This window comes from Lingula anatina, chromosome 6 (genome assembly GCF_051362555.1).
Source record: "Lingula anatina isolate TDL-2025a chromosome 6, LinAna3.0, whole genome shotgun sequence".
NCBI classification, from domain to species: Eukaryota; Metazoa; Brachiopoda; class Lingulata; order Lingulida; family Lingulidae; genus Lingula; species Lingula anatina.
The window spans coordinates 14,885,052-14,910,822 of record NC_141772.1 but is presented as its reverse complement, the minus strand read 5'-3'; the positions used below and the strand labels follow the sequence as shown (position 1 = coordinate 14,910,822).

General features: G+C 37.4%; 4 protein-coding genes and 1 non-coding gene across 5 annotated transcripts; 4 read left to right on the top strand and 1 right to left on the bottom strand.

Moving 5' to 3' along the window:
- Positions 1-624: 624 nt before the first annotated feature.
- On the bottom strand, positions 625-5,942 carry LOC106170979 (A disintegrin and metalloproteinase with thrombospondin motifs like). Its single transcript, XM_013551050.2, has 12 exons — positions 5,760-5,942; positions 5,321-5,387; positions 4,807-5,015; positions 4,458-4,550; positions 4,138-4,255; positions 3,740-3,918; positions 3,479-3,553; positions 3,184-3,305; positions 2,780-2,805; positions 2,418-2,523; positions 1,659-1,790; positions 625-842 (listed from the first exon to the last, which is right to left on the bottom strand). Exons 1-12 carry the CDS (start codon positions 5,904-5,906, stop codon positions 812-814), a joined length of 1,305 nt encoding a protein of 434 aa, XP_013406504.2. The 5' UTR covers positions 5,907-5,942; the 3' UTR covers positions 625-811.
- A 3,948-nt stretch (positions 5,943-9,890) lies between these two features.
- Positions 9,891-11,718, top strand: LOC106170978 (uncharacterized). The gene is made up of 6 exons (XM_024077284.2): positions 9,891-9,911; positions 10,043-10,181; positions 10,473-10,540; positions 10,836-10,908; positions 11,050-11,160; positions 11,547-11,718. Exons 1-6 carry the CDS (start codon positions 9,891-9,893, stop codon positions 11,702-11,704), a joined length of 570 nt encoding a protein of 189 aa, XP_023933052.2. The 3' UTR covers positions 11,705-11,718.
- A 97-nt stretch (positions 11,719-11,815) lies between these two features.
- Positions 11,816-15,501, top strand: LOC147761226 (uncharacterized). Its single transcript, XM_087015227.1, has 8 exons — positions 11,816-11,840; positions 11,971-12,108; positions 12,234-12,371; positions 12,630-12,761; positions 12,961-13,140; positions 13,334-13,468; positions 13,598-13,717; positions 13,897-15,501. Exons 1-8 carry the CDS (start codon positions 11,816-11,818, stop codon positions 15,108-15,110), a joined length of 2,082 nt encoding a protein of 693 aa, XP_086871353.1. The 3' UTR covers positions 15,111-15,501.
- A 5,772-nt stretch (positions 15,502-21,273) lies between these two features.
- On the top strand, positions 21,274-23,654 carry LOC147761225 (uncharacterized). Its single transcript, XM_087014518.1, has 4 exons — positions 21,274-22,367; positions 22,627-22,722; positions 22,900-23,014; positions 23,346-23,654. Exons 1-4 carry the CDS (start codon positions 21,377-21,379, stop codon positions 23,449-23,451), a joined length of 1,308 nt encoding a protein of 435 aa, XP_086870644.1. The 5' UTR covers positions 21,274-21,376; the 3' UTR covers positions 23,452-23,654.
- Positions 23,655-24,168: 514 nt separating this feature from the next.
- Trnar-acg (transfer RNA arginine (anticodon ACG)) lies at positions 24,169-24,242 on the top strand. Its single transcript has one exon. It is a non-coding gene; the product is annotated as a tRNA-Arg (tRNA).
- Positions 24,243-25,771: the final 1,529 nt, after the last annotated feature.

Below are 25,771 nucleotides of genomic sequence, written 5' to 3'. Positions count from 1 at the left end.
CATTCGTATTTGGCTCCATAACTTCTACCTGTAGTATTTAATACAAATAGCAAAGTTCCCACCTTCAGTTTTTAGTAAAAAATTAAGGGCACACAACTTTAAAGTGAGGATTTACACACGTATCTCTCGTGCTTATAGTCGTGATAAGAATTATGATCATTTCGGGAGTGAATCTTCAAGCTGCGCTTAATACGTGGCATTGCTACAAGGACAATCCGACGACCAACTTAATCGTCACCGACGGTTATTTGTCAACTTGATCTTGGCAGTGTGGCGGGGATTCCCCACACCACTGAAGTATGTAAACCTTACGCATTAGTTATTTTAGAAATGTATAAAATATTGCATTACTCCCAGATTTGACGTTGTCCAATTCTTTTATTATTTTGCAAAAAAAAAAAAAAAAAAAAAAAAAAAAAAGAAACAATTTTGTTAGTAAAACGGTTATTGCATTTGGTGCGCTGGCAGGATATATACGGTGGGAAATCTTTTTTTTAGATTTCTAAAAACCAACTATTCTTTAAAATGACTCAAAAGTTACAGTTACCACTTTGCGAAACCTATCCATAGAATTATGTCAATGAAACAGTTTCCTAAGTATAAATGGAGATTTGGAAGGTTAAGTTGATGTGGTAAAACATTATTTATTCATTAAGTCAAAATTGTTGTTAGTAACAGTTCTTTGTGTCTTACATCGCATTAATGGCAATAAACTAGATGACAGAGTTCCATTCACAAATGTACCAATCAGATCAATATTTTATATTATCGACGACCAAAGAGAAAAGGTCGGGAGTTTCTTTCAGCATTTCTACATGTGCATACAGGCTCCTTTGGAAGAACTGGAAAAGGAAAAAAAAAAAAAGAAAAGAAAAGAGTTTTAAATTGTACATGTTATTTCTGTTTATCAGCACCCTTATTTAAAAGCTGTCATGGTGCATATCCGTTACATTGGGTGTGCTTTCTGTCACGAATGCAGCGTAGCGCCAAAGGGCTCTGAAACTTGAAGTATAAACCTACTTCATCCCGCTTCAATAGCAAATACAGAAGACACAGCTAGCTAGCTACTAGCTATAGCACGAAAACGCTACTAGCTATAGCACGAAAACGCAGTAGATGCTCCAGCGCAGTAGACTACTGCAATCATACTGCAAATATGCCTCAAATCTGCTTCGCATTGGGAGCTAATTAGCATATTTGAAACATGCTTCTATCATGCTGCTAATCTACTGCATTAATGCTCCTCCTCTGTACAACCCTATGTAATTTTTGAAGTAGAATTGCAGTAGGGTATACTGCATTTCTACTGCAAATATGCTCCACACCACTACTGCGTTAATGCTTCTTTGCTACTTCGATACTACTGCATTTTCGTGCGGCTAGCCGGGACGCCTACTTCCAATTTGGAGTTATCCTTTCTATCCCTACTCCCCCAAGGATAACAGGTCAAACAAGCAATGTTTTTATCCCCTGCCTTACATATTATAGTAATATTACCCTTCATTACTGTTTTGTTATTAAAGTTTTTAACCTTGTTTGCCTGTAGCTTTCATAATAACGTATACAGTTTACCATGACTTTGACAGCATCAAATCTGATCACTGTACAGGGTTTTTATGTTCGCATATTTTAGGTAACAATAATAATCACAAAAGTACCTCCAATAAGCGCTCCACTTCGCCCTGGTGCAGGGGGAGGGGAGGTGGGAGGTAGAATAGCCGTTAGGGGTCATCAGGTACGCGCTCCTGTCACACGGCATGCCGCTGTCTCCGTCGTGAGGGGAGCCCAGACTGTGGAGGGAAATTAAATATTATTTTTATAATGTATTTGAAATGTGATGAATGTGAAACGGACTGCTGTCAGTGTGACATGCATGGTATACTGTTAGGAACCGTGGTCCTTTCCCCATTACTTGGTACAGGTGACATTTGCCCCATATACTAACGCCAATACTCGGACCTGTACTAATTATATGGGACACCCGGACTTCCATTCCTAGGACTACCATTCCTGTCACACCGTCAACATTTTTTGTACAAAATAATGCACTGTTCTTATTATCTCAACGAGCATGTTAACATGACGTTCACTCCTACATGATCTTATTTAAATTCATACGCATATACCGTTCATATGAGCACGTGTACTGACACTTGCTTGTATATGGAGGAAGAACCAGTTACCTGATACCCCTTAGAATGTTGTATTCTTTAACATCTTGTTTACAAACCGAATTTTTTAAATTATTTGTTTGATAACCTTTATCGAACCTTCCAAATTCACATTTTTTAAAATGTGCAAGCTAATTACACACCAATAATTTAGCAAAATTTAAAGTAAAATAGATCCTACAATATATATATATAAATACAAATATATTCACACATGGACAGATACACGGTGTTTGGGTCACTTACATGTGGCCAGTCTCGTGGAGGTGAAGTTTCGTGAAGCGCTGGCTGCAGTCATCACTGACCACTCCTACTGCCCAAGGGTCACAGGCTTTGGCCACTGCACCCATACCTGCAATGATAAAGGATACAAAATTGCTGTTGGGTGTTGTTTTGTGTTATGAAAATATTGAATGTAGTTAAAAAAAGCAATTACAGAATTTTCCCCAATTTCGTAATTTTATGCTTAAGGGGGCTAGTCATACATTATATTGAGCTGGTTAAACACAATGGAAATTATTTCAATTAGATATACTTAGAACTCGTGCAAATAAGAAAGTTATCTAGTCTTACGGTAATTTAGCATTTTAAAGTATATAAATACCTACCATCCCCCCTGTTCCATCCATTCGCGCTGAAACAGATATGGTGTTATATATATATATATGTCACAGATGACAAAGTATTCGTAAAAATGTCCATTTAGACTTTTTTCCGATTGAAATGACCATTGGCAGAACCATACGTTTGCAAGCAATGTGTTCCTTTGCAAGAATATACAAATTAATTCTGTGAGTGTTTCGCGCCTCGCTTGGGTTTGTTTTCTAGAAGTCTTCTATCAGTGAGCGCGGTCTTAAGCCCTGAACGTTGTAAAACAAAAATAACAACAATGATGATTATAATGATTAACAAATAGACAAATAAAAAAGTAAAATAAAACAAACTGAAATAAAATAAATATAGAAAGTAGAATGAAGAAAATAATTATCCCGCACGCATTGCATCCACTTACCAATTATGAGCCACAGCAATATCGTATTTCTTCCTCGGCTTTAAGTAGTCCACCATTCGCTGCAAGACGTCCCCAAGACTGCCAGACTGGTCTATGCCATTGCACATTGCTGCAGTAGGACTCTGGAGTTTACACAGTGAATGATTATTGCATGTGATAGGCATAGAATCTTAAAGTGTGTGTGTGTGTGTGTGTGTTTGTGTGTGTGTATGTGTGTGTGTATGTGTGTGCGTGCATGTGTGTTTGTTTCAGCCAGAACGCCAAACGCAAAAGCATTTCAGGAAAGGATACTCACCGAACACATTATAAACTCTTTGATTTTGAAACGGATATCTGGTGACATTTTGTAACTTTTATAATTGCTGGAAACCTGAAAATGCGAAGCATATTTTAAAACTATTTGTATATCCAAGCCCTTCATGTAAACCATTCAATTTACCATTTATACTTAATTTGGTGCCCCATATTAAGCTATTTTTAACAATTACTTATTACTTTCAAGATGAAATTTACCTCCAAACACCCCGTGAACATAAATAAATTATTTCCAACATACGCTGTTCCAATAATTAAGAACATATTTCTTGGCGTTGGCCTCCGAACCCTTGTTCCTTATAACAGAATGAGCGACAATGAGAGTGACTTCTGCGTACACTATCGCCGGGACTTTGACTTGTCTTTTATGTAATCCTCTTGGTTGTGTGATGTTTGCACTGGTATTTTCATCGGGAGGGTCTGAAGTGAAAGCATCCAAGAGACGGGAACTTCAAATTCACACACACGCACACACACACAAACACAGAGAGAAGGGAAAGAGAGAAGAGAGAGAGGCACGTATACGCACGGATAAACGCATGAACACGAAAATAATGAGTGAATTGCAATGAAATCACAATTGTCGATTAAAATTAAGATTAGAAATAATAATAATTCGTGTTAGTGTTTGGTAGTTACAGTATTCATCCGAGACAAATCGAACGTCTGGCTGTCTGTAGACCACGTGACGCAGCGAGGAGTTTGAGGTCACGTGATCCGGAAGGGTTCGAACTACGTAGTCCCCGACAGATCCATCCTATATAAATTAAAAACCCATTTTGAACAAATATTGATGACGGACAATCCTATATTGTTAAGGAGGTTTAACAAAATTTGGGAAAAAAATCTATGACATATCGAGCAAATTGACCAACTAATCCGAATGATGAATGTTTAACATCTTCATTTTTAAATTCTAAAATGAAACGGAAATAATGGATTCCTTTTTGATTACATACCAACAGAAGACCAGATGCATCTCTCTGTATTGTGAAAGCAGCAGGGTGTACAGGGTCCTCGTATAGCTGACTCAATTCACCGTCAACATCGTCCTGTAGAAAACACGTTATATTAAACCGGTATACATGTAGTATGATAAATTAACGGAGACTGACCGCATTTTTTCATTTGGTTCCATTTTGTAGGTAAATTACTGCCACTTTATTCAAATGTTTCAAGTCCTATAAAGTGAAAAAGAAACGGTTCTTATGTTATATATCGTAATATAATCATAGACTTATTTACGTATTCAAATGTAAGACAACATTCATAGGATCATTTGAAAAGATAAGCATATAGATAACTGACTTTTCCTGTCACGCTCTCCTCTATCGTCTGCCCGTCATCGTTTACACTGAGCTTGGTCACGAGCGTGTTTTGCACGAGGTCGTCATTACGTGATAGATGCAGACGAAGCAAACGGCCGCCCACTTTCATAGACATCCGCAGACGACCATCATGGTTTGAGGCCCCCCTAGTTTGGTATTCGTGGATTTCTGTCAAACTATAATCTGGCACTGAAAACAAAACCGTTCTTTACGATCATGGGATTATTAGAAATGGAAACTGAAATTTGTTAGTGTCGTATGCGTGCCATGAAAAAAAAATACTTTTATGCTTTTGTCAACTGTGCTACTTGCTCTCTCACGTGCAGGGGTAAATATTAATAATCATACCGCGATTTAATTCAATTGGTTCACCTTCACAATTTTCAATGTAATTGAAGTTCAATGTCCTGGTGTGTTTGATCTCATCTTGCAGCTGATTTCGACACCAAACATCAAACTTTATTCAAATAAAGGAAGATAAGCTAACTTTTTACCTTTACTGTGATCCTGAACCCCAAATATCTCTTGCAATTCTGTTCTGGTTAGCTGTTGAATGGCGACCTATAGACAATTAATAACGTCAGTAATACATACATGTATAGTATCGGTACAAAGCTGATAAATGGACTGGAAAATAAAGACCACTTAATTAGCAAAAAATTCATACATTTTGATGTTTCATCATCAGTTTTTCGTAACTCTCAGAGACTGCATGTAAATATAGGGATTTTGTTGAAAAGTAATAAAAATTTAAAGCATTAAATTTAATAACATGCATGGGTGACATACAAGTACCACTGGTAGCATCTAAAAATAGCAACGCCGCCGCTGCTATCATTATCAATTTGATTTACGAGTAGTTATCATTTTTCGGTATATTTAACTAAGGTTCGTTAGTAACACCACCTATTCCTATTGTTATAATGACCTTACCTGCGCTGCAACTACAACAGATGATAAAATACAGGCGGTGACACACAGGGTCAGTGTTTTTGGTGGGGACGCCATGTTGTAGCCACGCGCATCCCGATTAAGAAAGAGGTTTACATGTATATATAGAGAAATGCATACGTTGAGCATTAACCCAAGGCACGTTTACACGAGACAATTAAAAGAAATAACCTCGATCCTAGATTGAACCGGTATCCAATCCCTCTATTTGTGATTAAACTAAATATACTTTTTCTAAATACGTATTTTCCGTTTGAAGCAATGCATTGAACTACATGTAATCAAGGAGTTATAACTCCTTGATGTAATCACCCACTAGTTTTAAAGCGAACATGTGCCAGTAAACTACGTGTAAACATGCTCTAAGATATATGAATCTACTGATAAGTCTTGAAATATACCACTAACACCAATAGATAGTATGCCAGCATGCCCCCACGTGCTTATACCGGGTGTCTCCGTGGGCAGGGTAAAGAGGATTATACGGCTAATCATATTGCTTACTTTTGTGTTCACATATGCCGACCTTTAAGCAATTCTGCGCTGGATGTAGTGAGCTCGCTAAAATAATAATACATAAAAATAAAATCATAAATAATATCTCTCTGCAAAGGTGAAGATAAGACATTAGGGCGTGCACAAATCTGATACGTGCACAATATAACACCGTTCATAAGTTATACATACACCGTGCGTCGGTCTTGCATGGGTCATACGCGGTGCGAGTACGCTGTGCTCGTGAGTGATTAGCAATTCATACGAGGCCATACGCTGATCTCCCAGTATATTGCACGTACACACACACACACACACACACACACACACACACACAGACATGTCGTACTTGCAGCACACGTACAGAAACAGTAGCAACACAGGCTGTAACAAATACGCTGAGAATGTGCTTGGTATTCCTCGAAAATGTGTTTTCGCATAAATTGTACGGGTGCATATCGTAACATTTAATAAGGCATTCAGAGGACTTGAACGCCTTTGGGTGAACTAGTTCTGCGGCAAAACCACTCTAAGTAAAACCTTGTGAACGGCATTCAAGGTCCACATCTATCGGCTATTATCTGAACTGTCATATATAGTCTGTTTACAGATAGCATTACCTTTTGCTAATGCACAGACAATGTCTTCAATTGCAACGTAGACAGTCGATGAAAAAACAAACCGCGCTTCTTTTGTATGATGTATCTAAAGGCTTAATTATAGTTCATATGTGTAAAATAGCCACTATTGAATCCTCGTTCTTTGCTTATTTTCAACTAAGAAGTAGGCTACTACACCTAGGCCTACTAGGTAGATATTTTTAAAATCTCTCTTTTCTCTTCATTACCCCACAAAACAGCAATAAAAGCCGAGCCGAACAAAAATAGATGAATACCAAAGACCAAATCTTTTAAAACCAGTTATGCAATGCATGCAATTGTTTGATTTCTAACCAATGATGGAGTATAAGCCTCTAATAAGGGTTTGATACATATAAGCCTAGATTATGGCAGATGAGAGGTTGGTTTCGCGTAAAAATAACGCCGTCGCGTAGGCCTACGCTTCAGACAGTTTTGATGACGTAACTCCCACTGTGACGTAACATACGTTGCATCCTAGCAGCAAAACATTGCAGACAGCGAACGATTGATAAAAATAATGTTTATAGCTAAGATTATTTGATAAATTATAGACTACACAATATACAGTTCACATAGATTCTACACAACAGAATGCCGAGAATCTTGGAGGAGGTGAGTAATATTCACTATATTTACAGTAGATATTTATTGAATTAGGGGCTACATCACCCGATAAGCCTAGTTCATTAATTTTTTTATTTACGGTCACATCCAAAACTTATATTTCTTCTCGTTATATTTCTTGGATGTTAGGAGATGTTTGCAAACGTTTTATATATTTACCCAATCAAATATTCTATAATTTTGACAGTGGTATAATAATAAGAGTGGACATACCAGTACTTCACTCCTATATTCTGGACATATTTTCAAGATAATAATATGTTCAAAATATTCTGCTATAATTTGAGTGTTAATGACATTTATCGAAAATCTAACTGAAGAAAAAATCTACATATATTATACCTATGTTTGTTTACGCTTTTTGGCCGCTTGACGTCTAACGTTTCAAGACGAGTTGGCGTATTTACCGTTATTTCGAACTTGAGTTGAATAACATCAAATGTCAATGGTTTATCGGAATGGAAAGACCGGCTATCAGGGTATCTATGTTATGCTTGTTATAGAGAGGTAAAAAAGAATGTCGGCATATTAGTATATATTAAGGAGCGTTTAGTAAATGATCTAAAAGAAATCAAAACCCCTAAATTAGACACTGTCTCCCTACTATAAGCCAAGCAGGTTACAGGGCTTGACAAAAATATTGTATTTAGTGCTGTGTATGTTTCACCTCAAGGGGCTAGTATTTATGGGGAAAATCATGGAAATGGAATGGAGATATTGGGTGAATGGTTGCTCAAAATGAAAGCAGCATACGAGGACGCATATTTTATGTCAGTGGGGGATAGAATGAAAGGACTGGCACGTTATATGACTTAATCGAAATCGATGGAGCGGAATATGTAGCCGATTGGTATGAAATAGACAAATTTTCCATTTTCCGAAAAAATAAAGATCTAGAGTACAACAGATATGGTCAGGACTTGGTTGAACTGTGCTGTAGCGTGGGCCCTGATTTGTTAAATGGAAGAAAACATGGAAATGTGGATGGAGAATTTACTTGCGAAGCCAACTATGGTCATAGTACAGAAGACTACGCGCTATGTGTCATAATCACACACCTCGAGGTTATGGACATAGATCTGTTGGAACATTTTCCCCTAGAATGTGTGTTGAACTGTAAAAATGAGAATGTAAACACTTATGCAAGTATCACAGTAAACCTGATAGTATACCCTTCTTCAAGTTTGCCTGGAGTGAGAAATGGAAAAGATAGGTTCCTTGGAAAACTTTAGCCATAATGTACCAAAGACCATACAGTGGATATAATGGAGCGGCGGGTGATATGAAAAAGACCCACAAGGTGCACAGACCATTACATGAAGGTTGGTTTGACAATGCATGCAGGTCCGCAAAGCGTTATAAAATTCGTTGTTGTGAAAATTCATACGTACTAATGACGACATAGATCTAGAAAGCTACAAAAAAAATATATATAATAATAATAATAATAATAATAATAATAATAAATAAATAAAAAAATAAATCATGTAGAGAAATTTGTCGAATTTACAATAAATGGAAAATAAACCAGCAGCAAAACATTGAGAAGACAAAACATGATCCATTTGTATGTTGGAAATTAATCAAAGGGAAAAAGTGCTCGTCGTCTAGTGTCATAACTAGTGACCGGTGGTTTGAATATTTTATGCAACTAAATAACCCGCAGGAAACAGAAAGCTCAATATCAAAAGAGGTGCGTCAAGACCTGGAAGAGAATGACTATTATTGTGAGCACTGTGTCAATGATGACCCTCGAGAACTTAATAACTCCACTGACATTAAAGAAGTCACGAAGGCAAATGAAAAACAAAAAGGCGCCTGGGGCTAATGGTATTAGTGTAGAATTCTATAATAACCCGCTGCATATAATCATAGCATATCTGATTATACTATTCAACAGCATTTTGGACCTTGGTGTATACCCAAAGAGATGGGCGGAGGCATTGCTTTGTGCAAGCTGTTTATGAGCAGGGGGCGCACAATAGCGTGAACAACTATAGAGGAATATCCTTATTGATTGTATGTAGCAAAATGTTCACAAAAATTATGAACAATAGGAAAGGACGGGTAAATTACACGAAAGCCAGGTCGGGCAACTATTGATCAAATGTTTACATTGGAGAACGTTTGTTGTTAGGAAATCGACGTCACAATGGCACGTCACACGCGCTGACGTCATACGCAGTGACGTGTCCCATTGTTGTCATGGACATATGCGTCCTAGCAACCGAAATCGCCAAAAATTGCGGACAACGACCGAAGCTGTTCATTTATCTGACAAACTTTTCTATGTAAATCTAAGTAGACAAATGATCATACCTTATATCTAACATACCTATAGTTACACAACAGAATGCCGAGTAATGGGGATAACGTAAGTTGACAAACCAAATGGTTCAATAATGATTTCTAACAATGTTTATAATTTCACCGTTATGAATTCAAAAGATGTCGGTTTGCTTAAAGCAGAGAACACATTTAGATTTTATATTGACTTAATTTCAGGACCAAGTCCCTCCTTGGCGGAATCCAAATCTAAGCTTTTTTGCTTGGCTGAGAGTACTGTTCTCTTCTATACACATTACATGTCTTATTTGTGGGGGCAGTGGAGAGGACGAGGACCAGGATAAGATATATAAGAAAGGTGAGAGTTAAACTATATAACATTTCAGGATAAATATTTATCATAATATTGAGTACAGGTATTATTTTTATTGAGATAAATAGGGTTTTTGTTTTTATTCAAGGACTTTGTCACAAAAACTCCATTTTTGGTCCGAGTTCTAGCGTTGTGACAACATAGCTTCATAGAAAAGTACGGCTGATTTTAGAAGCGATGAGTATATTACAATATTTTGTATTTTTTCAGACATTACGCTCTTTTTAAAGTAATTAGAAAGTTAAACAACTATATAATGTAATATGTAACTTCAAGGTAAAGCAAAGAAAGAGAAGAAGAAGAAAGAAAAAGCAGAAGCGTCCCACGCTGAAAGTGACAAACCGGTAAGTACATGTATATCATTAATTTTCCATTGCAGTGTCTATGCAATATATAAATATATAGTGTTTATTCATTTATATAATCATTTACTCATCTTTTTGCTTAAGCATCCATTTATTTAAGTTTTCTTTCACTTCTTAATTTTTTGTTGCTGTCCTATTTTTACAATACTGACATTTCATTTTTTTTCTTTATTTATCATTTTAATTCATTCACTTTTTAAATATCTTTTCTTCCATTAATTTCGTTCTATTCTGCTTTATTTTTCTTTTCTGTTATCTGCCTTCATTTGATTAGTCTGGTGATAAACACGTTAAAGCAAGGAGTCGAGCACTTGGGCGGTTAAAGCTGAGAAAAGGGAAAGCTAATGGTATGGCTTTTAATAAATACTCCCTCTCTTTCTCTCTAAATGGCGATTGAGTACTTTTAACTTGATATTTTGACACTACTTTCTCTTAATCATAACCTAAGTTTTGTCATAATGCTTATAATTTAAACTCCTTTGCTTCAGCCGGAGCTAGCGAAAATGAAGACAAGATTTCCACATCTTCAAAGAAGAACGAGAAGAAATCGAAGCAGACTAAGAGCGAAGAATCGTCAAGGATCGATGAGGATGCCCCTGGTAAGCCTTCAAGATTATTTAATGTGGTCGAAGCGATTGACACTATAGACACACGTAAACATTTATTGTCTTTGTGGCTTTCTATTTCTTATTACATGTGTTCATGTGTTCTCCTGTCTGCACTACCTCCCTCCAAGCCAACTTTGGTCTACCTGGGGCATTCCTCTCCACCTCAAACTCTGTTACTCTTTTTACCCAGTTGACGTCACTCATTCTTTGTACATGCCCAAGATGTACCAGTGTGGAACGGGGTAGAACATCCCTGATATTTTCTATTCCTATTTGTATTCCTATTTGTTGTTACAGTGCTTGTTTTCATATATTTTTTAATTGGTATTTGTGACTTCGAAAAAGGTTATTTACACGAATGCATGAATTAATTCCAGCTCCAAGTGACGACACTACTTCCTTAGTGACCAAGAAAACAAAGAAATCTAAGCGCCGATTGAAAATCAAGTTGCAATCACCCTTGAAAAAGTCAACGGCCAAAAATGATAAAGCAGCTGTTGAAGATGAACAAAGCATTGAGCTTGGTAAGAGCTGATGTTTTTCATGCTTTTCACGAAATAGCGGTTATATCAGCTACTTCAGTGAAATTATTCTATTGAATAGATTCGATGGCTTATGTATCGGTTACATTAATGAAGTCTTGATAATGTGTTTGGTACATATCCCTGGGGGTGAATTTGGATTTTGTGTTTTTTGAATTACACTTTCTTCAGACAATCATTATTTACATGTATGTATGTGTTCATTCATTCATTCATCGAGCGTGTGATGTATTTTATATTTATTCTATTCCACATGCAGATAAAGGAAATGATGACATTGCTCCCAAGAAAACAAAGAAGCTCAAGAAGTGGAAAACTACTTCTAAGAAAGCAAAAGCACCAAAGACCGATGTCTCAGCAGAGGCAGCCGACCAGGAAAATGAGCAGAACCTTGAAGGTAGGAATTTCTCACTAGTGGTTGGGGTTTTCATCAGTGGTTGGATTAAAACGATAAAAAAGCACATGTTGTAAGAGAAAGATCCTTACAATGCTTGAAATGATTTCATTTCTTCCTTCTTTCAGTTAAAGCAGGTGATGATTCGGCCCACCTCCCAAAGAAAGAAAAGAAGGTCAAACGGTTGAAAACTGCTGCAAAGAAAACAGAATCTTCAAAGACTGGAAGACCGCTGGAAGATCACGTAGATGAGCAGGAGGGGGATGGTTGGTACCTTTCAATGACCCTAAATTTATAAAATGGCTTTTTAGTAATCTTCTGACTGGTTAGATAATTGATTATATATATATATATATATATATATATATATATATATTTGATAAAAGCAATGTCGAAACAATGGTTACGTGCGGTGAACTGCATGCAGCATGAATGTGAGGACTTAAATGTGCATTCCTGGTTTAATCCCAAAGAAATATTTCTGTGGCATAAGGTAGATGATCTACGATTCTCTAATTTATTAGTTGCAGTTACAAAACCGAAGAAAAGGAAAAAGAAAGCCAAGACGTGGAGAAAAATGTTCAAAAGAACTAAAGAGACCAATCGCAACAAGACTAAGAAAGCCAAGAAGGAGAAGAAAAAACAGGAAGGCGAGGGTAATTTGCTCTTTGTAAATTGGTAAAATTAAGTGTAAGAATGGTTATCAAAAGTATCTCTCGTACACCGGAATAACAACCCATTTCTCTTGTGTAGACCTATTTACAGATTTAATTTAATTGGGGGAACCTGTCTTCACATATATTGGTGCTTAATTGTGACAGTATTCAATTATAATCGTTATTTTCTCTCCTGAAGGTGCATCAGATAACGACTCAGAAATCTCACCAGATACGAAGCCAAAAATGACCAAAATGTCTAAGAAAATGAAGAAGGCATCGAAAAGGGAATCCAGAAAGGAAGCTAAGAAAGATTCTAAGAAAACAAAGAAGTCGCATGATAAGAAGAGGAAGAACGCTCCAGAACTGGGCGATGAAGGTAATGCATACTTTTACCTGGAGCTTCTGGGTTTCGAATAGAGCATCTAAGGTATTCAGCATAAAGATGTTCAGCTTTCAGTTTTTGTTTTGCGTTACAAGTGTTAACTCGGAGTCAGTTACCATTCGGAATTGCACTTTTCAACGAATCTAGTACCTCGACTTGAATAGAAATATCATTTCAATCCTTTTAGTTGACGGTGATGCAATTGATGCCACGAGCACTCCTACAGTTAGCAAAAAGAAAACAAAGTCATGGAAGAAATTGTTCAAGTTCACTCAAAAGATAAAGAAAGTGACGCCGAAAGATGGCCAAACGGAATGGGAAGGTATGTTCTGTGGTGACTTGCTGAGTATATAATAATTTGTTGTACTCGTGTTACCAGATCGGCATATTGTTTTTATTTATATGTCACCCTCAAATTCCATTCTTTTAAAAACAGATTTTATTTCCGCAGATGCTACAATAGTTGAAATTTTCGAGGGAGAAGAAGACGAAAGCAATGCCTCACAAGAAGATTTCCTTGTTCTGGACATAGAGGAAAGCGAAAGCGACGATGATCAAGATGAGCCACAAGGTAATTATATCTATTTTCGTTTCCTTGTTATTCTGAAAAAGATGCAGTGTTAAGCACAACACAAAGACATTCAAGATATTCATATGTCTAACTTAATGGATAAACCCAAACCATATACCGTCTTTACAATAAACAAATGTTTTTCATTTTGTTTGAATATTATTATTTATTCATTTAAGTGTGGCCTTGTGTGTCTCAGGAACTGGAAGATAAAATCAGACATGTCGACAGCGGCATTCAAAAACCTTGCAGCTTCAAGGTAAAACTTCCCAAGTTCCCCCGTGTTTTCTACGCCCCTTGGATAGTGTTCCGTAGAAATCTTAGAGGCATCACAAGTCTTGGTCTCCCGGCTGCTGGAAACAGTGGCCACGTCGCCGAAGAGTGGCACGGAGTTGTCGCAAAACCTATCGTTGTCAAGTTTTTCCGTTCGGTGTATTCCTTCGAAACCATAGCTAATTGGTTGCGTTTTGCCCAAGTTCTTGGAGACGCTGGTGTAGCTCCTAAATTTGAAGGACTGTTTGACGTCCATGATCTGAAGAACTTTCCGAATAAATTTAAACGCACCACATGTTGTATTCAGCGACGCTGGGAAGATCCATATAAGCAGTACCACACGGTTGGCATGGTTACTGGATTCATCAAAGTTGGAGGTGAAGATATAAGATTCGCCGATAATGTCTGTTTCTCAGACTACCTCAGAAATTACATGGATCGCATTAACAGAGAGCCGTATAAATACATGTACAAATTCCAGTACAAGCCACTCAACAAAACGGAGAAATATCACTTCATGCGTCTCATTACACGCATTGCAGAGAAGCTGGCCAAAATGCACCAAATGGGCTTTGTACACAACTACCTCAATGGACGTCACATCTGCTTGGAGTCCATCAGTGACGACCATGAAATGATGGAGCCTTATATCTGCAACTTTAGTTGCACCAGAAAAGTAGACAGCGTCAACCCGTACACCATTCACCGCCAGCGAGACCCACTATCCCAAGCCGCCTACAAGGCACTTTTAGGCAACTTTGCTCCAGAGGTGCGCGAAGGGCTCGATTCTACCCAGGCTAGCGACGTCTACAGCTTCGGGTGCACGATAAGCCCCCTTAAAGCAGTCCTTGGCATTGAAGCTCTAGTCAATACCTGCCTGAGAGAAGACCCTCGCGGGCGTCCAAAAATGCCTCTGCTGGCACAGGTGCTCAGAAACAAAACCACCATTATGGAGAAGAATCTCGGTTTCCCATTTACTACTGATATTGATGCTCGTCGTTCAAAGGCTTCCGTGAGCACTACACCTGATGTCCACAGGTTCTCATCGAGGCTTACCCGGCGACAGGAAAGTTTTCTGGACAGTCTCCAATCCCGCGGCGCTATTGCAATTGGACCATAGACAAAGCGCTGTTAGGACAAACAAGTATTTTTTTCACTGCAATACCTCCTATTGAGAAAACTCTAGTGTATATTTATTGCTACAACGAACTCTTACTTCACTGATATACCGTCAGATTGAGAATTGGCATTCTGACATTCCAAACCGCTCTGCGTTGAAAGGAGACATATTATAGTTTTTTTTTCATTTGTCTCATGCCTGTGAAGAATAAATCTGTCCCGCAGCATTGTTATCATATCGAAGATACATGAATGAAGACGTTTGTTTAACTTAATTTATCATACAAATAACCCATTTTCATGGGATACCCGTGAAACACCTGGCTTTGATACATGTATAAGAAACAATATATTCAGGATTTATAAATATTTTGATAAATAAATTTTTATTCTACATTGCATAATCACCTGAGTTCACAGCATCTATCTCTGTTTATAACTTGATACACATTTAAAGAATATAACTTTGAATTAAAAAAAAAGGTTTTTCGAAAGGCTAAAATAATTCACATACCAGAAAATGTGATACGCCTTTTAAATTCGAGTTTTCTATGAAACTGTATTAAATATACGTAAAGCGTCTGTTCTTTGTAAGGCATGGATATTATATATGACAAACGCCTGCTTTAAAGAGCCTGATAACTACTATTGATTTTTAAAAAATCAGTTTTATTGTTCTAAATTACTGAGACGAGCATTTTTATCTCCACCCGCTAGTCACTATAAGGTCAGTTATTGCATAAACTAATCATAACTAGAGACACTTGTGTAATCTGTTACATATTTCTTCAATCTAATCGTTTTATCGCAAACACAGTCTGTCTGAGCTCGATCAAAAGGCCGGAGGATGCATTCATTACGACCGGGGCTTGGTCTACTTGATTATCACCAACAGTTGACAGTGTGAATACATACTTCTGAATAGTTTTCTTCCCTTCTAGAAGCATTTCACCACTTTTACCTTTCCTACAGCCTTTTCCATATCATCTATTGCATCACAGTACATTCTAATTAATTAACCAACATAAAAGAAAATAACACTTAAGTCACATTGTGACCGCATGATACGTTGTCAGTGCATGTTGATAATACTCGATGGACAGACCATTCTCCTGTACTAATTAAAAAACGACATATTTTTTATGTCAATCCAGTCACATGGGTTCACAAAATAAGGGGTACACTGATAAAAAAGATGTGGAGCCGTTGTAAATTATCAAACCTCACGCCCTCTCATAAATTCTTGTGGACACCCACTTTCTACCTACATCACCAGGCGCTGTTAAATCGGTGTTTGCGGCATGACAACCATCTGTTGTTGATACATACCATTTCTAGCATTCTGAGCAATGTCTGTGACAGGTGAACACCAATCAGATAAGGGCTCTTGTTAAAGATATATATCCATGACGTCATCACGAATTATTCTTATGAAACTTTTGAATTTATTTGTTGCTTGGCGCATGGCAACAGTGTGTTGATATTCCATAAATGTGTTGACTTTGTGATGCACTGTCTGTGAAAGATCTATACAAGCTGATAAGGACTCCTGTTCAAGATATTGGTCCCTGCGCCCTTAAATCTGTCAATCATGAGTCACGAGTCCTTCAAACCAACCCATCAAATTTTACGATATTACAGGCGTCCTAAACGGGATTTCTAGAATAAAAGCAATTTCTACAAAAAAAAAAAAAAAAAAAAAAAAAAAAAGAAAAGAAAAAAAAAAAACATTGTGCCAACCTTCCATGCACTTGGTTTGAAATAATGTTTATTTAGAGAGCCATGTTTGCTTGTACATTTCAGAAGAATATATCGATTTCAGGAACTCTTGATGCGTTTTTTTTTCATTCTAAAGGTCTAGCTTGGTACATATATGTAGCTTTGCGGGGTATTCAGACGACTGTTAAATTGAAGGATAGACCCCCGTTCGATCTGCGGTTCAAGAACCGAGACTTACCAGTGATATCGCATGCTACATGCGCTAACAAAATGGGAAACTATTTAAAACTGGGGGCTCGTGTTATTTTAAACAAATGGCTGTCATATCATATAGCATCCAACTAGACAAGTCAAAATGGCATTACAGTATTTTGTAAGAAACACATATTTTGTGATTTCTATTTTCTGACTAGTTAGTAAAAAGTATTAAGAGGAGCAAGGCGTTTTTATGGGTATAATTAACAAATATATTCAATCGGAATCTTATTCTTACTCGGAATCTATAAATCGGATTCTATGGATTATTCTTAATTCTTGATAATCAACTGGTTTTAAGATTTTTTCGGAGGTAGCATCAAACTTTCGAATAAATATAACGTTTTATAATAACACAGCACAGAAAATCAATCGTTTTTGTAGTATAAATATTTAGAATTAATTCATCATTGGTAGACATTTGATCAAAATAGAAAATAAAAACAAAGGAAAATCGTGTACAACAGTAGTAAAGTCGTGGTAACAGCCTGTTTTGGGGCAAGTAAATGTGCATTTGGCGCTATAGGATTTATACATTATCTCACTGCTATGAGTAAAGGGACATTACGCAATTACTGTGAGAAAGTAGGAGGCGAGAGAGGATAACGAGCACAAGTACTCGGGCTTTCCCTTTTGAACACACTAATCTCTACCAATAACCTAGTGGTTAAAATTTAATTAAAACCTGCACTTGCGTAAATACATTTTTCAAATGAGAAGTATACGAAAAACAGCATTTAATTCATTTTTTACATATACTTGATATTCCTGTTGACATATGTTTGCATACGTCGTTTTTCATCCTTTACAACCTGACTTTCACCTTATAAAGCACCTGCTACATGTGCAAGACATCATTTCTATCCAGGAGAACATCGTGTTGTAACAAGAACACTTGTACAGACCGAAGATGATTGCGAGAGTGAACTTGACACTGGTGGCTATATCCTTCTTTAATGCGGTATATTCAACTCGCGGTAGGTCTGTTTTTGACTACATTGTACTAAAAACATGTTAATATTGTAGTGCTTTATGTAATGCAACGTTATTAGGTGTATGTACATGTATAAAGAAAAATTATGTTGCCTGGAATGGAAGATATATGCGTTACATATCAGTATATTTTTCGAAATATTTAATCGCATTTTAAACATGTGGACGATCGCTACTTATCGCTTTTGATAACATCAAATTGAGTTAGGGTTGATTTTTTATGTAATAAAATGCTTTCTAAAAATAAAAGTGTTTTTTGTAGCTTGTGAACAATAAGCAATATAGCTTAAGATTATGGAACATTTCAATCACCCCCTTTGTGAATAGTAGATATAGGCAATTGAGTAGTGTTCAACAGCGTGATTTCAGTCTTCGGTATTCTATATCATTAGCTGTTTACTCGATTTATCATTTCGTATCAATGGCATTGGTCACTCTGCGATAGCAATGGTCTGCTATACACCTCTGTAATATGACAATTAAATAAGCAGACTCAAATACCTGGTGATTTAGAGGACCTAAATCAAGTTCGAACCCGAAACTTGGACCCGAAAATAGTTTATTTGACAAAAGATACTGGTTGTCTCTTTGGGTATAATATGTAATTTGTTTTTAGAAAAGTTACTAGATGGTATAGAATTTTTTTACACCTACCCCCATTATTTTGCAACTGAACTGTACCCCTTTGCAGTATACGTGTATTGGTTTTAAATCTCATCTAATGTAATCGTCAGTGAGGTTGCCTAACCTTGGTTTGATGATATGGCGGAGAATATAGCAGAGATTTTTTGATCAGTGGGTTTTCGCATCCCAATAACACCCATTATACATATCCGTCAGGAAACAAGCTTGTATCCTTGGGGAATTTGGTAAAATGCCAATGCTACAGGAAAATACATTGGTTGTATCGTTATAAACAACAACCAAGAGTATATAGTGCCCATTATCAAATAATGTCTACTTCTCAATGTTTTCAATGTTTGCCTTCAATACTGCTACAATATATACATACATGGTGGGTAAAATGTGAATCCTTACCGTTGAGAGTAATAATGAGAGTGACCCCAAACTTTTCCATTGATATAGACGCCTTCTTATAGCAGCTTGATTATTCACAGATTATATAAAATTGGGTTGCTGGGCTGACAAGGCAGACAGGGCAGTTCCCACTTTAGAAGGTAAAGATCCTATCCTTGACGGGCGTTTCACAACAAGAGTGAACCCAATCCAAAAATGCTATCAAGCTGCAAAGAAACGCGGGTACCAATATTTTGTCGTACAGAACGGTGGATGGTGTGCCTCCTCCAATAACGCCGTACAAACATATATGAAATACGGTCCTTCTGCCAATTGCCAACCAGATGGAGAAGGTGGACGATGGGCCAATCAAATCTACATGATACCGAGCGGTAAGTTTTTCGACACATGTAGAACAGAAAATTTAAAGGTAAATATCATAGGTAATAAGAATGTGGAAGACACTAAGAAACAAACTAACTTTTACTTTATTTCAGAGTGATGACTTATTTGCATTTCCCTGTATTTGTTGAAACCCTTGTATTTTTTTAACAATAATTTTCATAATAATAAAAAGAGTGACCCCAGTTTTTCCATTGATATAGACATGTACTTGTAGCGCAGCTTGTATCTTTACAGGTTATATAAAACTGGGTTGCTGGGCTGACAAGGCAGACAGGGCAGTTCCCACTTTAGAAGGTCAAGATCCCATCCTCGACAGACATTACAAAACAAGAGTGAACCCAATCGAGAAATGCTACCAAGCTGCAAAGAGTCGTGGGTACCAGTATTTTGTCGTACAGAACGGTGGATGGTGTGCCTCCTCCAATAACGCCGACCAAAAACATATGAAATACGGTCCTTCTACTAGTTGCCAACCAGATGGAAAAGGTGGACGGTGGGCCAATCAACTGTACATGATACCGAGTGGTAAGTGTTTCGACATAAGCTGAATAAGAAATTAAAGGAAAATTGAAATTCTTTTTGTCTCATCTGGTGGATAACATGTAGGTATTTTGATCTAAAAAATCTAAGGTGACCGTCATAAGCCGTAGGAATCTGGGAAGGGATCACATTTACACACAATTATGCACTCGTTACACACCTTATATATATATCATATGGGTGATAAACGCGTGGGAACCTCTAAGAAAAAACTTTATCCCAAATAGTCCACTAAATCCACCAGCAGTCTATCGGGGATATGTTTTTTTCCATTTTGCCCTTTGCGTTAGCGGCGATAAAAGTAAAAATAATAATAATTAGAGGAAGAAGAGTGACCCCAAAATTTCCACTGATATACATGCTTTCTTAGAGCTTCTTTACTTGATTATTCATAGATTTTATAAAATTGGGTTGCTGGGCTGACAAGACAGACAGGGCAGTTCCAACTTTAGAAGGTAAAGATCTTATCCTTGACGGGAGTTACACAACAAGAGTGAACCCAATCGAGAAATGCTACCAAGCTGCAAAGAAACGCGGGTACCAATATTTTGCCGTACAGAACGGTGGATGGTGTGCCTCCTCCTATAACGCCGAGCAAACATATATGAAATACGGGCCTTCTACCAGATGCCAATCAAATGGAGAAGGTGGACGGTGGGCCAACCAATTGTACATGATACCGAGAGGTAGGTGTTTCGAACATGTAGAACAGGAAATTAAAAGAAAATTCATATTGTCTCTATACATCTGTTGAAGAACAAGTCAGCATCTTCTATAAAAAAGTTTTGAAAAAGCCCAAGGTGGCCTTCATTAGCCGTAGAAACACCAGTGCATGGGGTTTCACTATATAACTAGGTTTGTTTTTTAACATCTTTTATCTTTATGGTATGCATTAAATATTTTTGTTTTTCTTAACTATTCAGTTGTACCAACCGAACATTCAACAGTGCCACCAACTTTCAGTACCTCAAAAGCACATATGACGTCATATTAATCTACGCCTTGCCAATATGTGACGGCATCTCCTACGTCACGCCCATCTGTGATCCCATATGAGCTTTACAGCTATCCATTTTAACTAAATCTATCTATCTATCTATCTATCTATCTATCTATCTATCTATGACGTCTTTTCCAGGTTGCCAATCAAAGGCTGACATTGCAATACTTGTTGATTCCTCTGGAAGTGTTGGTAAAACTAAATTTCGACAAGCGTTGCGTTTTATTCACGTCCTTGTAAACAGCACTTTTGCGGTTGGTACGCATAACGTTCGTATTAGCCTGATTACATTCGGGAATGGCTGTAACATCGCAGCAACCTTAAAGGACACCACAACCATGAGCAATATCTTGGCCAAAATCCAAACAGCTAAGTACGTGGGTGGTGCCACCTACACCCACACATCGTTAAGACTTACACACCTTGCTTACCTGAACCCGGCTAAACCTGTCGGGGCGAGATGGGGAGTGCCAAAAATTGCTGTAGTTTTCACAGATGGATACCCGGATGACAAGAAGCAGACGACAATCGAGGCTGAGCTGGCTCGAAAACAAGGAATTGAAATATACGCCGTTGGTATGCACACCAAAACCGACTACAGCTCTCTGCAAACTATGGCGAGCGTCCCATACAAAACCCACGTGACACATATTGATGACCCCGATAGCCTTGCTAAACTGAAGGAAAACATTGGTTATTCTTGTTCGAGGCAGGCAATGACTGCGACATCCACACAAAGTTACCCCGGCAAGACTAAAACAACAGCATCGCCATCTACGAGTAGAACCCCGCTGAGCAACGCTGTGATTTCCAGTGTTTCTACATCAAAAACAAAAACACTTTCTACAACTAGTGTAACTACAAAAACGACTACGCCTTCTACAACCAGTAAAACAGAAACGACAAAGCCTAAGACTGGTCTTACGAAAGTGACGACTACTTATACAATCAGTTCATCGACAAAAACGTCTACGCCTAGATCTGGTACAGGTACGGAAACGAATCGACCTGTAACAAGCACCACAACAGAAAGGAGTACTTTTACTACCAGCACCTCAACAGAAACGAGAACACCTATTAGTAGTAATTTAAAATCAAGTACTCTGACAACTGGTACTGCGTCAGAAACAACCACACCTATTTCAAGTTCTAAGACAGTAACGCCGAAACTCACAACTAGTGCTCAAAAAGTAACACCCACAACAAGAGCTTCGACATTTACGACCACACCCACAACTGGTGCTACGACAGAAATGGCGACCACTATTTCCACAACAAAATTAACTACAGCTTCTGCAAGTGCCAGCAGTGCTATCACGGCAGTGACAGGTATGGCTAAAGCAAGTGAATATAAACCTGCGCGTAAAGAAATATATCGAGACTTTATGATCTGTTTTTTTTCTACTGTTCCAAATTAGGATCGGTATGAATGTGTATTTTTGGTTGGCATTTGCAAATACTTTGTCTTGCTTATTAAGTAACTTGTACTTTGTATTATTACAGTATTCATTATTCACCTAAATGTTTGTGTCAGTTTTTGTATACATGTGTCTTTTTACTTTGTGCATTTTATTTTCGCTTTTCACAGATCCCTGCAAGCCAAACCCCTGTCCTCTTTACAATGGACGTAAGGTACAGTGTGAACCGCTAACCAGTGGACAGTTCAAATGTCAGAAACCACCAGGTAGTTAAGTTTTGCATACATTATAACAAAACCGTTTGTAATTAGATCAGATTAGAGAACTAACAAATGATGGAGCTTTTAAAATTGGTCATACCCGCCAGAACCGATTCGCTATATTAATCGCCACTGTCTATCCAAATACACCCTAAAATGCCGTTTTGTTATGTTTTATTTTAGACCGATGCGTAGTGAATAATATATTCTACAAGGAGAAAGAGGGTTGGACTATTGGCTGTGAGAAGCGATGCATATGTGTTGTACCAACCATGAACTTTACCTTCTGTGAACCTTTGTAAGTCAGTCGTAACAAGGTGTAACTCTCACTGAAAAATATGTCGAAGATTGAAATAGTGAAATAAATAGAATAAATGATATGATGTCTGCTTTTCTAGTACGTTATTTTATTTTGCACGTTTAATGGAAAAATGTGTATATTTCTGAGTGAGAGTTTCCTAGCCAGATAAGCTTGATTGCCTATATGGGCAATTAAATGTTGGTGGCCGTACAAAAGAAATAAAAATACTGCAACAGTTTTTAACATCGATCTTCTGGTTAGTTGAGAATCAATGACTACAAATGTTATTGTTTCGAGCAGACGATGTTTATCTTCAGCCTTATTCCAGGTGTCCTGATTGGTCCGTGGTGCCCGCTGGCTGTACACTGATGCCCCCTAAACCTGGCAAGTGCTGCGAGGAATTAGATTGTTCCAATCTGACACCCCCACCTTAGAGACAACACATGCCGACCTGCAGACAAGATAGACATCAAATCCACCAGGCTAAGAAACTATAAAGTCGACTGAATTTTGAGCAGATATAATACGAAAGTTTAAAGTAAAAAAAACATTGGAACAGCCACGCTTCTGCTACGACTTAATGATAACTGATAATACTGATATTAATGAAAATTAATAAAACTAACAAAATATATCATTGGTGAGTTATTCAAATCCCATTGAGATTAATTTTTGAAGTGTAATACGTTCAATAATGAGATTCTAGGAATTCTTGATGAAGCCACTCATTTGTAAGGGCAAAACACCCTTATTTAAAGGAAAAGTAAACTTCAAATTTGCCTCAAAACTCACAAAATTTTCCCGGACGGCTGCAAAAATTATTTATGGGTCACTACAATAATCTACCGTTCAGTCAAAGCAAACTCACGTGTATTTCTTTTTTTACAAAACTGTGCGTGAAGCCAGTCGTCTGCCAAGAACGTTTGAGCGGGCGGTTGGAATGACCGCTTTCTTATGGGACTAGTGAACGGTATATCTGAAATATGACCATTTTGATTTGTTTTGAAACTGCAGAAAAATGGAAATTAAATCTGACATTTAACTTACTATAAATTCTTGTTACAAAATGTGGCCAAAACATCCGTTTGTGACACGGCCATAAAAACCATGTTAATGGTTCAGGCAGCGATTTCACATGCTTTTTTCGAGAAGGGCTCGTGGCGCAATTGGAGAACGCGTCTGCCTACGGAGCAGAAGATTCCAGGTTCGAGTCCTGGCGAGCTCGTTGTTTGGTCCTTTTTCCCAATTATAATTCCGCAAAGTAACTGATGGTTATGACAATCATTTTGTTTTAAATTAAAATATCATTGTTATAGAAATCAATGAGGCAGCCCAATTTTCGCTGAGCGTTTGTTAACAAAACATAAGTTCAAATGCCTAGGTATTCATCGCTTTTAGAGTCCATGTATTTCATGGCATAACTTCGGTATACTTTCACTGGACATCTGCGAGAGAAAAGGAGAACGCTTATGCATATTTGATATGAGTACACAATCCCTGATCTTTTCTTTTTCGGATTCGCGGCTCCTTTAATTAAAATGGAGCTTGACACTACTTGATACCGAAATAGAGTCTGCAGATGAAATGAATTAAAAAAAAAAGAAATTCAATGACAGAGGGAGACAACAAAATTAAAACAAGCTTTCAACCAACCTCCATTATTCATTTTAATAATAAAACATAGTAATTATTTTAATCGTAACTCATCTTTTTTATTTAAGTCGGTCTTTTTTATTGTAGTTCATCTTTTTTTACATTCGATATGGTAAAACAGTTTCCGTTTTAATGTGTATTATTCACTGTGCATATAATAATAATAATAATAATAATAATAATAATAATAATAATACTTATTATTGTGTTAGTGGGAAGTCAGATCAAGTGACTCACCCCATGATCGGTCAGTTATGTCGCAAATGCTGTAAATTATCAAAATTAGATATCCCCCTGACAGGAAAAATAATGTAGGTACGTAATTCCTACATATAACAAGAAGGAAAAGAGACAAACTTTAATGAATGTGACAAGCTGCGCACTAATGGCGGCATTTATATTTTTGACATATTTCGACTTCATTGGAGCATTTCTTCAATACGTCTCGATGTCAGACTGAGAATGTGTCATTGGTTTGCATAACCATCTATCCAGCGGTTTTTCCGCATATCTGGAACAGTGTATTAGCTCTCAAAGGGAATAGTTCGCCTGCTGTTTTTATCTTTCTGATAAACAAAAAAGCTGGACTGGTCATTTATATTATCAGTATTATCAATCCTGCCGGCCCTCTAATAACTTCTTGTGGACGCCTTTCCAACGTTAACGTACTCGTACGTCAGACCCTGTTAAATCGGTGTTTGCTACATGACAACCGCGTGTTGTTGATGTACCTTGTATATCACTTCTAGCATTGTGAACACAGTCTGTGAAAGGTAAATACCAAACAGACAGAGACCGGTGTTATAGATACCCGGTATCAGTTCTCTTGTAAGTGCCCATGATGTCATCATGATTACTCTCCCATCAAACAACAACCAGATAGGCCCGAGTTTCTTATTATTGCACAACAGCTCGTCTCAGTGTAGGTGATGAATGCTGTTTTGTTTTGTTATTCATTTTAAAAATTTTGGCTTTGGCTGCGATGAAATTGAAAATGTAGAATTAGGGAGGCTGTAATGTTAAACAGGTCATTTTGACTTTATTCGCAATATGTACTTGAAAGTGCATAAATTATGTTTTCCTTCTACATAATTTTCATAA